The following is a 17,354-nucleotide window of genomic DNA, read 5'->3' on the forward strand; positions in this document are numbered from 1 at the left end:
TGGCCTGGCAATAAAAAGCACAAACAGAACAGCCTGAAAGCAGGCCCAGGGTACAAGTCATTTTTACAGGAATTTAGATAGAGGCCTTTGTTCTTCAGTCAAATTTAAATGGCTTTGTGGATCTAGTTAATGAAATACAGTTAAATTACATTTACTTTACTGTGTATGTGTGTCACACACAAAGTAAATAAATAAATGTAATAACCTTTCTTCTATTTTCTTTTAAGTTAGCATACTTTCTTCAACAGGAGAAGGTAAAGGGGACACAGCCACCTCACCTTACCAATATGAACACCACAGGGAAGGACACATGTAACATCCCTAGACATCAGGAAGCCTCAGAGACGTGTCTAGTCACAGACTGTGAGCTATGTGCAAACCTGCCTTCTGCCATCCAAAGCAGCTGCTTTCCAGAGCTGTGCAGCTAAAGGCTACATCTTGAATCCCAGCATTCTGTGTCTGCTGAGGGGCAGGTGCCATGGCTCTCAGGGGGGTCAGCTTACCAGTAGAGACTTATTCTGCCCCAATAGCAGCAGCAGGAGTGGCAGTACCACCCACAGCCGGGACACCGGGCTTGGCCCACTAGGATAGTCCTATGAGGTCCCTGACTTGGAGCACCCCTGCAGTCCCTGCAGTGGGGTTCAGCCTGGGGCACTGTCTCCCTGACTTGGGGCACCCCTGCAGTCTCTGCAGTGGGGTTCAGCCTGGGGCACTGGCTCCCTGACTTGGAGTGCCCCTGCAGTCCCCTGGAGTGGGCTGGGTTCAGACTGGGTTCCTTCCATGCCTGCCCATCCCACTCCACACCGCACCAGCTCTCAGCAGTTTTTTTCTCTCCTGTTTCACCTTGCTATCCAGGCTGTCTACCCTGACCTTTCTAGCTAGCTCCAAGTTCTTAGTGCCCCTTGCTAGGAACCATACAGTGATCTTTGCTGTAATGAACTCACACACTGCAGACCTGAAGGCTGTCCTGTTCTCTTCCCACCTGGCCCTGGTCAGTGATAAAACAGTCATTAGAGGAGTTTGTGTCCTAGCAGTTGCTGTCTTGACAACTAGGACCCACACAATGATGCTATCTAGGATTCTGATTTTGTCTGTTTACTTAAAAGCAAGAATTCCCTAAGGAAACGGGGCTTTTGGTCAAATGCTAAGACTGGGCCCATGGAAAACTAGAGATTTAACATCTGTGAGGATTTAGGTTTGTTACTCAATAGCCGCTTAATTTTGCTGCTATTATCCTGGAACTGGAAGATACACAGATAACCCCTTACTCGAGCCTGGGGCCACCAGATAAGGAAAAGCAAGGTCCACAGTAGGTTCCTGTGTTGCTCTGCTGCCTGGAGGGTGCAGAGGGTCATCCCTGAACACAAGCTGTGGAGACAGGGCTGGCTGGGAATTTTAATTGGCACCTGAAGGAGGATACCCTATCAGGAACAAGCTTACTCTAGCCACAGTTATCTGTTCAAAGAACTGATCAAACATACCCTACTTCTGGGGAAGGCCAGCCAGCCAGTACCAGGAAGCTTCCCTTTCTGTTGTCAAGCAACTTTGGTCTGATTTTGCTTTTCTGATGCCTTGAAGTCATAAAACATAAAATTTAACTGGAAAAGATTTAAAAATAAAACCTCTAGAGAAAAGTCATTTAATATTTAGCTAAGAATTGGGCTGAAGAGATGGCTTAGTGGTTTAAGAGCATTGACTGCTCTTTCGGAGGTCCTGAATTCTATTCCCAGCAACCACATAGTGGCTTGCAACCATCTGTAATGGGGTCTGATGTCCTCTTCTGGTGTGTCTGAAGACAGCAATGGTGTACTCATATACATAAAATAAATAAATAAATCTTTAAAAAATATTTAGCTAAGAATCCAATTTCCTTAAATAAGCCATGACACCTAAAGCTGGATTCTGATGTCCTAGACCCCAACATTTATGGTTTGCAGCTAGAAATGTTTGGTTATGACTATTTTCCTTTCTAATTTAGAAATATATATATATATATATATATATATATATATATATATATATATATTTAATTTACTGTCCCTCTGCCCTTCTATTGTGGGCACATGCCATGGTGCCATGGACAGCTTTTAAAAGTTGCTTCTCGCCGGGCAGTGGTGGCGGCGCATGCCTTTAATTCCAGCACTTGGGAGGGAGAGGCAGGTGGATTTCTGAGTTCGAGGACAGTCTGGTCTACAGAGTGAGTTCCAGGACAGCCAGGACTACACAGAGAAACCCTGTCTCGAAAAACAAACCAAAAAAAAAAAGGTTGCTCATCTCCTTCCTCCATGTGGGTCCAGAATACTAAGCCAAAGCTGGCAGCCTCTGCAGGAAGAGACTTGGCCTGTTATATGCTTTTTTTAAGGGGCAGGGTCTTATCATATTGCCTAGGCTGGCCATGAATTTTGGGGTTCAAGTGATCCCCCTGTCTCAGACTCCTGGCAACTGGGACTACATATATGAACAACTCTGCCTAGCCAACATTGTACTCTGTAAGTAGATAAATAGAATCAAATATTGACTAATGTGAAACATCTCCTGCCCCCAGCAAAATAAAATATGTAACGATTGGACAGTTCCAGCTTCCAGAACTAGAGCTGGAGTTGGCCCTTGGGAGGCAAGGCCCACCTACCTATATATAGAAACTGCCATCTTTATTCCTGCATCCACAAACAGTCCTGCATATGCAGGTTGTATATGAGAGAATGGACCCTAGCCTTGAAGAAGGGAACAGCGAGCTCCCCTGAGACTTGGGTTTCCAGTCTTCTCATACCTCACATGGTCTCAGAAGCACGCCCTGCTGTCAGTTCTCTGATCAAAGGAGAGATTCTCTATCAGCCCTACCAAACAGACTAAAGTCGTGAAAAGAGAAGCGAGTTTGCATGAATGAAGTTATCTCAAAGTGGTCAACACTTCTAAGTGTGCTTGTTCCAGGGCCTCTCTTAAGGTGGTTTTACATTTCCTAATGAAACCCAGGCCTTAGTGGGAGACTGAAGCCCAGGCTGCCTCACACAGAACTGCTCTAGGAGACTGGAGCACCAGCCATCTTCCCTGACTGACTCGGACTTCTAGAAACCCAACATTTGGCAACTGAAATACATCTTAAAAGTTACTAGAGAACCAAAGAAGTCACTCAGTGAACCTTTACTACATGAGGACCTAAGTAAAACCAGGGTTAATCACATGCATGTGCTCCCAGGGCCCCTATGGCAAGACGTGAGACAGAGACAGGAGAATATCTTACATAACTGCCAAGTGTACAAGAAACCCTGGTGCAAACAAGGTAGGAGCAGGAATGACACCTGAAAGCTGTCCTCTTGAACTCCTCAGGTTCACTATGACACACACGGGCAAGAATTCACACATACACACTCTCACACACATAAATACACACTAACACATATCTGTGTATAGAGGAGGCAGAAAGAGAGAAGAGGCTCAGTTTCTCTTTCTCTCCCTCTCCCTATCTCTGTGTTAGTTTAAGGGGGCAGTGCTGGAGAGATGGCTCAGCAGTTAAAAATACTTGCTGCTCTTACAAAGGATCCAGTTTCTTTTCTCAGCATCCACACAACCATGAGTAGCTCCAGTTCCAGAAGGTCCAATGGCCTCCTCTAGCTTTCTGAGGGCACTGAATGCATGTGGTGCATATATGTGCATGCAGGCAAAACATGCATGTACATAAAAAACAACTTTTTTTTAGATTTTAAAAAGGCTATTATTCAAAACTGGAAAGGTAAGACCGGTGGCAAGATGGCTTGAGCCAAAGTCAGTTTTTGTAGACTCTTAGAGCTGTGAGTGCAGAATGAGTTTCTGACTCATTGAAAACGCTGCCTGTGGGCAGTGACCATCCACAAATGGCAAACTGCAAAGACTGACAGAAGGTCTTAGACCCCAGCCAAAAGCTTTTTTTTTTGTTTGTTAGTTTTTTTGTTTTTTTGAGACAGGGTTTCTCTGTGTAGCCCTGGCTGTCCTGGAACTCACTCTGTAGACCAGGCTGGCTTCGAACTCAGAAATCCACCTGCCTCTGCCTCCCAAGTGCCGGGATTAAAGGTGTGTGCCACCACTGCCTGGCAAAAGCTTTGTTTTTTAAAGCTGGTGTTTGTCATCTTAGACATGGTCCTTTCATATTTCCAATCTGAGGAAGTGAGTCTCTGCCAGGACCTCGCTCTGTTTAGTAGATAATGTTGCATTTTCATATCTGAAGCATTCATGAAGTTTCTGTGTGTTGTGTTGGGGTTTGTGGTCAGCAAACATCTTAAAGGGTTGAGCTTGATATGGTGGCCTTTGAGATAATTTCATTCATTCGAACTCCCTTCTCTTTTCACATCTTTAGTCTGTTTGTTAGGGCTGACAAGAGAACTGGCAGCAGGGCGTGCTTCTGAGGCTGTGTGAGGTATGAGAAGACTTGAAACCCAAGTTTTAGTAGGGAAGATGGCTGGTGCTCCAGTCTCTTGGAGCAGTTCTGTGTGAGCCAGCCTGGACTTGTGTCTCCCCACTAAGGCCTGGGTTTCACTGGGAAATGGAAAGCCACCACCTTAAGAAAGGGCCCTGGAACAAGCACACTTAGAAGTGTTGATCACTCAGGAAAACAGACATTGTCTTTGGGTAACAGACATAGAAACTGGGCCTAAAAGCCTATGGATCCCTTCTAAGCTAATCTTGGGTCATAAGTACTAAATGTAATGACAAGAAAATATAATAAGACTATAGAGAAATATGATGCCACTAGTATAGCCACCACATGAACTGAATGTGTAGCTAAGTATTCTTCCCTAAGAGTCTGAGACCAGGGGAGGGTACAGGTTGGTTAAAACAAGAGAGAGGGCTCAGTTGCTAAGGCCTCTGCACAAGGACTTAAGTTTAATCTCCAAAATCTACATTAAAAAAGGAAGAAAGGCATGTGCCAGCAAGATGGCTCCCACAGTAAAAGCACTTCCTGTGCAAGCCTGATGCCCTGAGTGGAAGGAGAGAACTGACTCCTGAAATTGTCTCTGGTCCCCACCTGCGTGTATCCAGGGGCATGAGCATGCCTGCACACATATTCACTAAGAATTAAAAAGCCAGGAGTGGTGGCAGTTTTAGTACCAGAACCAGGGAGGTGGAGTCAGGCCACTGATCTGTGGGGTTCTCTGCTCTGGCCAGCCAGCCCAGGCTACTTGTCAAGTTCCAGGCCAGTGGGGGAGTCTGTCTCAAAATAAAAGGGGGACAATACTTGAAGAACACTCAGCGGTGTCTTCTTGCCTCCACATGCACATATACGCGTGTACACACACACACACACACACACACACACACACACACACACACACACACACAAAACACACACACACACACACACAAAACACAAAACACACACAAAGGAAGACTTGAAGAATTTTCAAGAAAAACGAAAACCAAACCCCAAATCTAAATATACAGGTGCCTGAGCTGCTCCTGACCATGTGACAGCCAGAGGTTGCAGGAGGAAACAGCAAGGGCGGAGAGTCAAGGTGAGCCCAGACATACAAAGCAGATGGCTTGCCAACATAGTACCTCAGAACACTGTGTCCTGTTGGCATCCTCAGGTCACTGTGATAGTAGTATTCAACCTTCTAGTTACAAGACTTCTATGCTGACAGAGTACTGAGAAATTTATCTTAAGCAGGAGATTTTTTTTTTTCACTCTTTTCCTGGGCCATTTAAGAGAACCTCATATCTTCTAAACCATTTTTCAAGGAAAAAAAATCATAAATTTTAACTAATATTTAAGAGTACACTGTAAAGATTTTTAATATTGGGATGCCCAATTTACACAGACAGGTTCTGGCTGGATAGTAAGTCCTCAAATATCACTTTAGCTTAGTTAACTAGAACTTTAATAATAATAATAATAATAATAATAATAATAATAAAAACTATGTGCGCCATGCAGTGCCTACTACCCTCGGAGTCAGAAGAGGGCATCAGATGCCCTGGGACAGGAATGATGGAAGGTTGTGAGCTGCCATATCAGTGCTGAGACTCCAACCTGAGTCTTCTGGAAGAGCAGCCGGCTCTCTAGCTGCAGAGGCCTCTCTCCAGCCTCCTTACTTCACGTTAATCTCACTCCACTCTTGTCTTTCTGTCAGGTGTGGCTAACCTTCTGACACAGCCATATTTAATACTACTATCTACAAAGTGCATTCTTGAGAACTGCACAATTGAGTTAAAAAAGAAAAAAAAGTGGGAGTCCAGCAGGTAAAAGTGAAGCTTGCTGAAGCTTGCTGGTCTGAGTTTGACTACTGGGTTCCACGTGGTGGAAGCAAAGAACTGATCTCCAGTAAACTGTCTTCTATCTCCATTGCATACATGTGTGCATATGTAAGACAAAGTATAAGAAAAAAAATCACACACACACACACACACAGAGATAGAGAGAGAGACAGAGAGATAGAGATAGAGATAACGAGAGAGAGAGAGAACTAGTGCTTTAAGTACTTTTATAATTTTGTGTTGGGTTGCACTTACAGACACCCTGAGCTCCAAACTGATGGTTGGACACACCTGAATCCTAGATGACAATCTGAGGAGGTCAAAGCAGTAATTGCTCAAGCAGCCAAACCATGGCTGGGAGAAACACTACCCTCAGGGTCTCATTCTCGCTGCAGATGTAAGAACTGCTCAACTCATAAGCCCTCATCCATAAGCACACCAGAACAAGTGGTCGTGGCTCAGTGAGGTCATACCCACTTGCCATCTTGAGTTTGCTGCAGTTCTAAATCCACCATTCTGGTTTCCATAGTACCTGTTAATGGAGGTTGTTACAGGACTTCTTCATGCGTATGTGCATGCATGCTGGTCAGATATCAATCTTTGGTGTCATTCCCCTGGAGCTGTCCATCTTTTTTCTCTTCTTTTTTTTTTTTCCTCCCCAATACCCATCTTGTCCATCTGTCTCACCTTCTTCCTTCCTGTCTTTCCTTCAAGATAGGGTCTCATTTCCTCAGGGACTGCTGAGTAGGCTAGCAATCCTCTAGATATGCTTATTTCTTCCTACCCAGACTGGCTTTTTAATGTGGGTTCTGGAGATCAATTAGGTCTTCACATTTACATAGCAGGGACTTCATTAAATAAGTTAGCCATGCCTCCAGCCCTGGACTCACTTTTTGAGGACAGCTCTTTACATTCTGTATACCCCTAGCCTTTCCAGAGTAGGGAGCCACAGAGGCTCAACAATGTCAACATGCAACTGCCCAGTGACTGCTGAGGTGCTGGGACCTGGGAAGCACAGGTGTACTTTGTGAGCATTTTAGATGTGTGGTTTCTCAGCTCTAATGTCAGCAGTAGGAATTTTACTCCAAACAACCCAGGCCAAGTTAAAGGGAAAAGATTCATAAGCATGAAATTTCATTTTGGGTCCTGCCTTCTTCCACCCAGCTCTGTTGGCACATGGCCATAGGGCTAGCTCACCTCCTTGTGGGAGTCTTTGTGGGCTTCCAGAGTCTTCATGATCGTCAGTTCTGCGTAGTTTTTGAATCTTGCTGGCTGGTTTCTCAGAATCTCCCGTAAAACTCTCAGTGCCAGAGCTCGAATGGAATGCTAGGTGTGAGAGGAAAGGAAATGTCATCCAATAGTACATGCTCACAGCATGCATGGGCCCACAGGCTAGGCCCTGTTCCAGGTGCTCTGGCCTCTAACAGGCCCCTCTACATGGATCACAAGTCTACTCAACATGGGCTGGCTGGAAAATCAACTCCACAGGCACTGATACATGGTGACATCTTCAGGACCCAGCCCCTGGAGAGACTGGCACAGGTTTCTCTAGAATGAGCCCCACACTGCAGATCAACTGAAGATGGCACACCTAATTCATGGTCAGTCCCTGTCCTTTCTAGACTTCCTGAAGCTGGGGCTCATGAGTCATCCTTGTGTAAAACATGCACAGGGATGAGCCCAAAGCACTCGATCCTCTTTCATGGACAGGTCTGCCAGGCTGTGAACTCTTTGAGGTCAGCTGGAGACCCATGTTTGTTCCTGACCTTCTGGGTGATGAGGTCACCTGTGCAACAGGCCTCAAGCTGTTAAGGCCCCAATCATGTGTCTGGAGGAAAGCCATTCCAAACAGACGGCTAATCTCAAGAAAAGAGAGCAGAGTTTACTGCAAACAGAGCCAAGAAGCACATCCTGATTCCTTGTCACTCAACTGTGCACTGTGAAAACTCACACATAAAGCACCTGCCCTCCACATGACATCATCCCATCTCCCCCCGGAGCCCAGCCAAGTGTAACTGCCTCCACAGACAGTACTTTGAAGAAAAGGTGGCATGGGCCCTTCATTACTTATCCCTAAACCTCACCTTTAATCCCAAGAGTTAGTAAGCAACTCCAGGGCAGGCAGCATTTACTGCTGTCTGCTTCTCTGCTTTCTGCTGCCATCAGTCACTACCACTGTGACCCTGGGTCTGGCCTATGACTTCTCACTGTGCTAGCTTCTTGGAAAGTCTCCCAGCCCTGTGCTTTAGCTGTTTCTGCTAGGCCATGCAAAACCAGTGTGGAAAGATGGACCCCAACTTATGACACTTCATCCCAGTTGTCCCTCTGATTCTATGTTGGTGGCCTGCTTCACAGTAGAAGGCAAGATTCTGACTAGGTTACCTGCCCCATCTGTACCTACTTTTAGTACTACTAAGAATCAGGTGTAGTCACAGCCCAGGCATGCTTCAAAGCCTTGTCTGTGACATTCAAATGTCCCAGCATGAAGGTTTGGTTTTACAACCATTAATACAGCTTGGGAACTTGTCATTTGCCCTGCTAACATTAGCTCTAACACAGGCACAGGTTGAACCAAAATGAAATTTTCTAAAAGGCAGCACTTAGTAAGACCTTAAAAAAAAAAAACCAAAAAAAAAAAACTCTGGGCAGGCAAGGTGGCTTAGTGGGAAAGGTGCTTGCCACTGAGTTCAATGACCTGAGTTTAATCCCAAAAACTCACATGAAAAAAGTACCCTCTGACCTCCACATGTATGTGTCCACATATGCACACACACACAATTGAATAAACTAGTTTAAAAATTTAAAAACAAACTTCAGAATTTCTTTTCTTCACATGAAATACAAGTGAAACTCGTGAAGATGCACTCTGGAAGATCGCCTTCTACACTAATAGGGTTTGGGGAATTCTGTATTACTGTCTAGGTCTAGGAAGGTGTTTGTTTCATTGGCTGGGTGTCCAGCCAGTTACAGGGAGACTTGGGTCTGCACATGTGAGCTGGTGTGGCTGCTGTAGACTAGTGAGTGCTCAGGAACTATGTGGAACCCAGGTGAACACTGGATTTGGTATAAGCCAGGCACATAACCCACAAAGGAAAGCTCGTCAACCTTGATCAGGAAAGATATCATACCACCACCATATGTAAGTGTAAGTGCCTACGTCTTTGTCTCCGAGAGTTTCCAGCAGCAGCAGCAGGATGGTCTTGAAGTGCTCCTCCCACACACCCAGGCTGTCCTCCCTGGTGATCTTGAGCAGCTCCAGGAGTGCGCCCTTCCGCTCCTCCACACGCTCGTTGTGGTTAGATAGCTCTTTCAGTAAGTCAGCCACCAGGTCCGAGTGGTCAATGGGTACTGGGGAGACACACATGGTACCTCAGATGTTGGCCATAGGGCTCCTGGCATGTTCTTTCCTACTACTGAGAGATAGATGCTATGCTTTCCCCTTCTACTCTGCCCTGCTTGGCTGCCAGCCTCTTGGTGTGTGCCTCTGACATTTTTACCATGCTGTGAGAACAGAGAACCAGGCAGCTGTATGTCACCAGTGATCTGTGAGTCTTCCCTTCCATTTTTACACAGAGATTAAAAGAAAAAAATTTCAAGTGCTTGAGACTCATCTTTTTCCAAACTTTCTTCGACTATCACAGTGTCTAACTATTAGATAACCTCTTGCCTGTAGGAGCCGATTCCAGTGCAAACATTTACCTAAGGCCCTCCCATTCTCACATGCATCCATATATTCCCTCAAGACTCTGTCACTATCACATTGCCTAACATTTGCTCTATTCTTGGATGTGCAGAGCTTGGGAATCAACATAGTAATTGATGCCAATCAAAGCGTCTAGACTAATCAAGACTGAAAAGCTTGCTCACGTCCACTAGCACTGTTACCAGCAGGGTTTGAACTCAGTCAGTGGCTCAGAGGTACCCTTTTCCCTGTCCATACTCATTTAAGAGGCCTCAATTGTGAAAACTCAACTTTAAACAGAGAGCATGGGGAACCAATGGTGGGGACAAGCCATAAAAAATACTCTCTTGAGGCATATATGCATATTTCTTTAGCTTCTGAGATCAGGGGGCAAGCACATAAAGAAGCTCAAAACACAGACAGCTTCTCATTCCTCCTCACCACTCCACCTTTCTTCTTTTGGTTACATGGTGCTGGATAAAAAGAACTGACACTCTAATCTCTCTGGTCAAGATCAAGAACAGAGAAGGAAGTGGTAAAGCAACTCCACAAACAAATGAAAAAGTCATCCACTTCTGGAAGAAAGCACAAGTCACAGCGAATACTGACCATCCCACCCTTACTCCAGGGACTAGCATGTGGCAAATCCAGAGAAAAGACAATTCTAGGGCTCTTTCTGACCCCTGATGACTCTTCAGTTCTGGACACCTGGAGAACTGTCTTCTACTCTAGAACTCCACAGTATCTGGTCCTTGATTCCCTTTGGGACTTGAACCTGCTCATAGAGCAGGCCCCTCTAAAATGTGCTCACTCTAACCAGACAGGCTGGAGCACTCATCCAGGAAGTGTGCCTCGATTTCCTTGCTTTCTTTCTGGCAGGACAACCCAAGCATTTCATGATTACAGAAAGTATTCAGGCAGGTGTTAATTATTTAGAATTCTGATTTACTTAATTCTCCATTCAAACTCTATTCAAACAAAACAGATGTACAATTTGAAAGAAAAATCACGTGGAGTTGCACTAGACCAAAGCAAGTGAATGTAGAGAGTGAGATGGAGAAAGAAAACCTAAGTTGCTGGGACAAACATCATTAAGCCATTACCTGATCACTCACAGCTTACTTGCTGGTGGACACTGGTCTTAGATTTAGCTTTGGTCCTGGAGATTGAATCCAGGGCCTCATGGTGCTAAGCACAATACAATCCCTGAGCTACATTCTCTGTCTCTGGATACTGGTCTTGACGTGGGACTCATAGAAAATCCAAGACACATCCCTGTGTTATATTTTGGACAAGTATCTTGATCTTTCTGAATCTGTTTTATAACCTGTAAAATGAGAACAAGCATCTCTAACCTCAGGAGTTAATGGGCATATGCTTCTTAGCTTAGTGCCGAGCATAATGTAAGGTAAGTAAGTGCTGTCAGATCCTTGCCTCCTACCTCTGGGACAGTATGGCACAGATTAGGAACACCCTGAGGAAGAGAGAAGCCTTGTCATGGCCTTGGGATCTCCCCTTCATGACTAAGAGCTGGGATAGTGTGGGCCAGGGTCATCACAGAGAGCAAGCATAAGATGCCTGTGCCCTGTTGCACGCCCTGGTCAATGCATTCTAGCTAAGCCCCAGCAGAAGAGCCTCCATAGACAGACAGTAGGCATATAGAGGGCAAGCCCACACAGGCTTCTACTCACAGGGGTCTTCCTAAGCCTAATTGTACATTGGGGACTTAATAAGCGGTTTTGAGCAAATGGTGGACCAGGACAGACCCCGTATTTCTATTTGTGTTTGGTAGGGTGCACAGGGCTGGGATGGCAGAGCATGGAGTGTAGGTGGCAGAGAAGGGGGCGGGGAGGCAAGCAGACAGACCATCTCGGAGCTGCTCCATGTCATCGTCAAACACTGCTTCCTTCAGAGCTGTCTTATCATAGGTGTTGATGGTGTCGGAGTAGGGATACGGGTTGTATTCCCGTGCTCTTGGGCCCGGAAAGGCACGTGGAGGCTGCGTGTTGAGCAGGGAGGTCTTGTTGTCCAAAGCCATCCTGCCTCCTTCTACCTCACTACCTCCCCGGCCTTCAGTGGCAGGTGAGGCTGCTCCCCCATCTCGGGACACCTAGAAAACAGCACAAAGTCAATCTAGAACCTTCTCCCATACCTGTTCATTTCCATCCTTTCTTCCCTCCCCTTTTCTGTCTCTCTCTCTTTCTTCTTTCTCTCACTCCCCTTCTCTTTCTTTCACAGGGTCTTACTATGTACTCCTGGCTGGCCTTGAACTCAGATTCACACAGTCACCCAAGTGCAGGGATTAAAGGTCTGTACTACCATGCCCAGCCCACACTTTTTCTTTGATGCTTAGAAATTTCTTAGAGGGGCCAGAGATTTCCATTTGCAAGCTGGCTGATGACAAAGGAACAGGTATTGGTATTTAATTTTATTTAAAACATTTTTTTTTAAGAGAGAGAGACAGAGACAGACAGAAAGAGGCAGAAAGCTCATGGAGGCCAGAAGAGGGTGTTCTTCCCTGGATTTAGAGTTACAGGTAATTGTGAGCTACCTTACATGGGTGTTGGGAACCAAATCTGGAAGGACAGCAAGCGCTCTTATGCACGGAGCCATATCCCCAGCTCCATGCCGTTGCTATTTCTATCTAAATAGAACATTCCTCCATACACTTATGGATTAAGCCTCCTTTTCTTTGTTATTTGATGATTCACTGTCCTCATGACTTTTCTGAAGGATCACCACCACGCAGTCTAAAGAGCCCCTTGGATATTGAGGGGCACATCCTTCACTGTCCATTCTTGAGAAGCCTGCTTCAGACTTCTGTGGCTCTGGCTCCAATGCCAACAGCAATGGCTTCTCAAAAGTAACTTAATAATACCCCATGGCAAAAGCTTAGAGCCTAAAGCATTTCGAACATCTACAAATCAGTCCCTTGGTTTGTACATATTTTGAGATAATCATGGGGGTGAAGCCGTCCCTTGGTTTGTACATATTTTGAGATAATCATGGGGTGAAGCTGGATTATCTCAAAATCACCTCTAATCTTGAGCCTTAAGACTATCTCCCACCCACACTCTCTCTTCCATTCTCTGGAGATCTGTACTGAACTTTGCTTTTTTCTCCTGTGTCTGTCTTAACAGTTGTCTCTCAATGGTCTCTAGCTTGTTTGTGATAGTCTTGCAGTACTAGCTAGTTTTATGTCTACTCCACACAATACAGAATCATTTGGGAAGACGGAATGTCAACTGAGAAAATGACTCTAGCAGTCTGGCCAGTGGGCAAGCCTGGAGTACATTTTCTTCACCAATGATTAATGTGAGAGGGTCCTGTCCATTGTGGGTGATGCTACTCCTGGGCTGGTAACGGTGGGTGTTATAAGAAAGCAGGCTGAACAAGTCATGGAGAACGAGTTAGTAAGAAGCACTCCTCCATGGCCTCTGCATCAGTTCCTGCCCTGACTTCCCTTAGGAACGGACTGCGCCATGGAACTGTAAGCACAATCTTTTCCTTCCCAAGCTGCTTTTGCTCATGGTGTTCTATCAAAGCAACAGAAACTAAGACATGGTATCAGGCCTTTACCTTGGGCACAGTAGCCTGTTCAGCTCCTACATAACAGTATTACGCGGAGAAGTCTGGGCTGGCAATGGGCAACATATTTCCCCACCTGGACATGGCTTCCAGGAATCCCGAATGTATTTGGAGATTCCCACAAAACTGTATTTGTGCTGCTAACAAGATATAATTCTTATTCTATGTTTATATGGTTTTAAAAGTTGTGGTAAATACACATAACCTATCATTTCAACCATCCATAATCATATGCTTCAGTGACATTAAATACATTCACTGTGTTGTGTAACCATCAACACCATGTACACCCCAAACTTTCTCATTATCCCTGCAAAAACCCACACCTAATAGATAACTCCTCTGCCCCACAAACCTTGATTGTGTTCTCTACAAACCTGTCTATGCTAGGTATCTCATATAAAGGAACCAAGCAAATACTTGCTCCTCTGCGTGTGGCTTATTTCACTTGGCATTATTTAAAGTTCATCTAGGTTATACAGTGTCTGTCACATCTTTACCCATGCACCTGCTGATCCACACTGGGGTTGTGTTCACCTTGGCTACTGTGACCAATGGTACTGTAAATGCTGGTCTACAAATACCTGTGTGAACCCACACTTGCAACTTTTTGTACATATACTTCATAAAAGATCTAGAATGCATTTCTCATTGACATCTTTTTACAAATAAGATGTAATACTACATTTAAGATAGAGATAAATAATATAGAGATAGACCTGTACAAAGTAAGACCAAAAAGTGTAGGCTATGCCTTTTTAAATTTTATCTATCTATCTATCTATCTATCTATCTATCTATCTATCATTTTAGTTTTTTTCAGTTTTTTCGAGACATGGTTTCTCTGTGTAGCCCTGGCTATCCTGGAATTCACTCTATAGACCAGGCTGGCCTCAAACTCAGAAATCCTCCTGCTTCTGCCTCCCAAGTGCTGGGATTAAAGGCATGTGACACCACTGCACGGCTTTAGGCTATGCGTTAATAGCAGGTCCTGAGTAGGAGGTAATTCATGGGTGACTTTGTAGCTCTCTTAAAAACTATAGCACAGGGTCCCCAATGGAGGAGTTAGACAAAGGATTGAAGGAGCTGAGGGGTTTGCAATCCCAAAGGAAGAATCAATATCACAATATCAACCAACCAGACCCCCCCACCCCCAAGAGCTCCCAGGGACTAAACCACTGACCAAAGAGTACACATGGAGGGACCCATCGCTCCAGCCACATATGTAGCAGAGGATGGCCTTGTCGGGCATCAATGGGAGGGGAGACCTTTGGTCCTGTGAAGGCTCGATGTCACAGAGTAGGGGAATTCAAGGGTGGGTGGGTAGGTGGGTGAACACCCTCATAGAAGCAGGGGAGAGAGGATGGGATAGGGGATTTTGGGGCGGCGGGGCAAAGGGGATAACATTTGAAATGCAAATAAAGAAAATATCTAATTAAAAAAATATATACATCTGACCAAAACCAAACCTACAGCATGGCTCCAATGAACTGTCACTCGTAAAGAGTGCTGAGGAACATCTAGGGGCTGGAGAGACACTCAGCAGTTATGAACGTGACCTGCTCTTCCAGGACCTAAGTTTGGTTCCCAGCACTCATGTTTGGACCTCACTACCACACATGACTCTAGTTCCAGAGGATTCCCAATGGCTTCTCCTGGCCTCTGTGGGTGCAAAGCACACATGCAGGCAAAACACACATACATAGAAAATAAAAATTAAATTAAATTAAATTAAAAAAATCTTAAAAAACATAATTAACCTTTATTTTCTAAGCACTTAAATGGAACTATTTCTTTAGAAAATTAACAATAGTAATAGTAATAGTAATGGTAATAGTAATAATAATAATAATAATAATTGTGTGGGTAAGTGTGTGCCTGCATGTGCGTGTCTCTGTGTGTGTTGCAGTCAGAAGACAACTTCATGGACTCTGTTCTCTCTCCTGCTTTGTGTTTCAGGGATTGCATTGAGCACTAAGTACTTTTGCCCTCTGAGCCACCTTGCCAGTCCTCCAATCTTACTTTTTTTATGTGTATTTCTTCTCTGTCCTTCTCTACAGGTAGATTTTGCAAAGATGGGAATTTTAGGATACACACAATTGACATTTGTTCTCTTCACTGTGTAAGCAATTCCTGAGTAGATAAAGTTCTGTGGTGATCATGAGTAAGCACATCACTACTTTTCTTACTCGTGCTTTAATAAAGTGAACGCCTTTTTAAAAAAGGTTGCAGGTAATATTGAAACATGCTACTTTGTGGAAAAATACTGTTCTGTTCTTTTGCTGAGCTCTTAGAATAAATTATTGGTAAAGTTGACACTGATTCTTGTTAAACACAGTCTTACTGACTTCCAGATCATTCCCTTCATCTCACATAGCACCTGCACTTCACTGCTTCATTACAACCTCTCTCACACTCAGTGTCCTAATGGCTACAGAAAGTAAACTGGAACCCAGATGCCTTGTCCCTGCACCTCTGTAATTGTTTAACATTTTCCCCTCCAACATTTTTAACACTGGCATTTCTTGTGTGAACCATCACCCACCAGCTCTAATTTGCTTCTATGCATTGTCTTGGCAAGCTAGGCCTGCCTGTGCAGTTTAAGAAGAGATAGATACACTGGCTCTGACTTAACTGAAAATGTGTCTGTACTAGTTTGTGTTTGTCAGCTTGACACTAATTAGCATCACATGGGAGGAACGACCCTCAGTTAAGGAAATGGCTCCATCAGACTGGCCTGTGGGCAAGTCTGTAGGGCATTTTCTTGATTTGATTGAATAGGTGGTGCCACTCCTGGACAGATAGTCTTGGGTTGTATAAGAGAGCCATGGGGCTGAGCAATGGTGGTGCACACCTTTAATCTCAGCACTCAGAAAGACAGGTGGATCTCTCTAAGTTCGAGGCCAGCCTGGTCTATAGAGTGAGTTCTAGGATAGTCAGGGCTGTTATATCTAGAAACTCTTTCTCAAGAAACAAAAAACAAAACAAAACAAATTAACAACAACAGCAAAAATATAAAGCAAGCAAGAAAACCATGGGGAAGAATCCAGTAAACAGTGTTCCTCTGTGGTCTGTGCTCCATGGAAAAGAATGCAGTAAACAATGCTCTTCTGTGGTCTCTGCTCCAGTTTTTGCTTCCAGCTTCTTGCCTTGGCTTCCTTCAACAATTGTTGTTGATGAAGTAAACCTTTTCCTCCTTGTCTTAATAAGGGTTTCTGTTGCTGTGAGAAATCACCATGACCAAAACAACCTGGGAGAGGGGTATTTCAGCTAACATTTTGAGGTCACACTCCATCACCAAAAGATGTCAGGGTAGGAACTCAGGGCAGGAACACAGAGACAGGAACTATCAGATGTCACAGAGAAACACTGCTTACTGGCTGTATCTCCAAGGCTTGCTTAGCCTGCTTTCTTATAGCATCCAGAGCCATAAGCCCAGGGGTGGCACTGCCCACAGTGAGCTGGACCTTCCTATAGCAATCATCAATCAAGAAAATGTACCACAGTCAATCTGGTGGGGGCACTGTTCTCAGTTGAGGTTCCCTCTTCCTTAATGACTCTAGATTTTGTCAAGTTGACATAAACCTAGCTAGCCACTCCCCAGGTTAATATGTATCACACCAACAGAGAAGCTGATGCTCCCAGCAGCATCCAAGTGGCTCCCAGCATTCACCTGGTGCCTTATAAGCATTCACAACTCCACTTCCAGGGAACTCCGTGGGAACCAGGCACACATATGGTACACATACACACATACAGGCACATAGAACATTCACACACTTAAAATAAATCTAATAACTTTTCACTAATATCTATCTATCTATCTATCTATCTATCTATCTATCTATCTATCTAT

General features: G+C 44.6%; 1 protein-coding gene across 4 annotated transcripts in view; it reads right to left on the reverse strand.

Moving 5' to 3' along the window:
* The window catches only part of Clasp1 (cytoplasmic linker associated protein 1), a 237,552-nt gene that overhangs the window by 13,519 nt on the left and 206,679 nt on the right, over positions 1–17,354 (reverse strand). For all 4 annotated transcript variants that reach the window (XM_028771493.1, XM_028771491.1, XM_028771492.1 and 1 more), the window contains 3 exons: positions 11,777–12,020; positions 9,386–9,576; positions 7,426–7,554 (listed from right to left, as the gene is read on the reverse strand). In XM_028771493.1, the coding sequence (XP_028627326.1) occupies positions 7,426–7,554; positions 9,386–9,576; positions 11,777–12,020 (564 nt within the window). The remainder of the gene's footprint in view (positions 1–7,425; positions 7,555–9,385; positions 9,577–11,776; positions 12,021–17,354) is intronic.

Source organism: Grammomys surdaster, unplaced genomic scaffold (assembly GCF_004785775.1).
Source record: "Grammomys surdaster isolate TR1022 unplaced genomic scaffold, NIH_TR_1.0 208, whole genome shotgun sequence".
Taxonomy (NCBI): Eukaryota; Metazoa; Chordata; class Mammalia; order Rodentia; family Muridae; genus Grammomys; species Grammomys surdaster.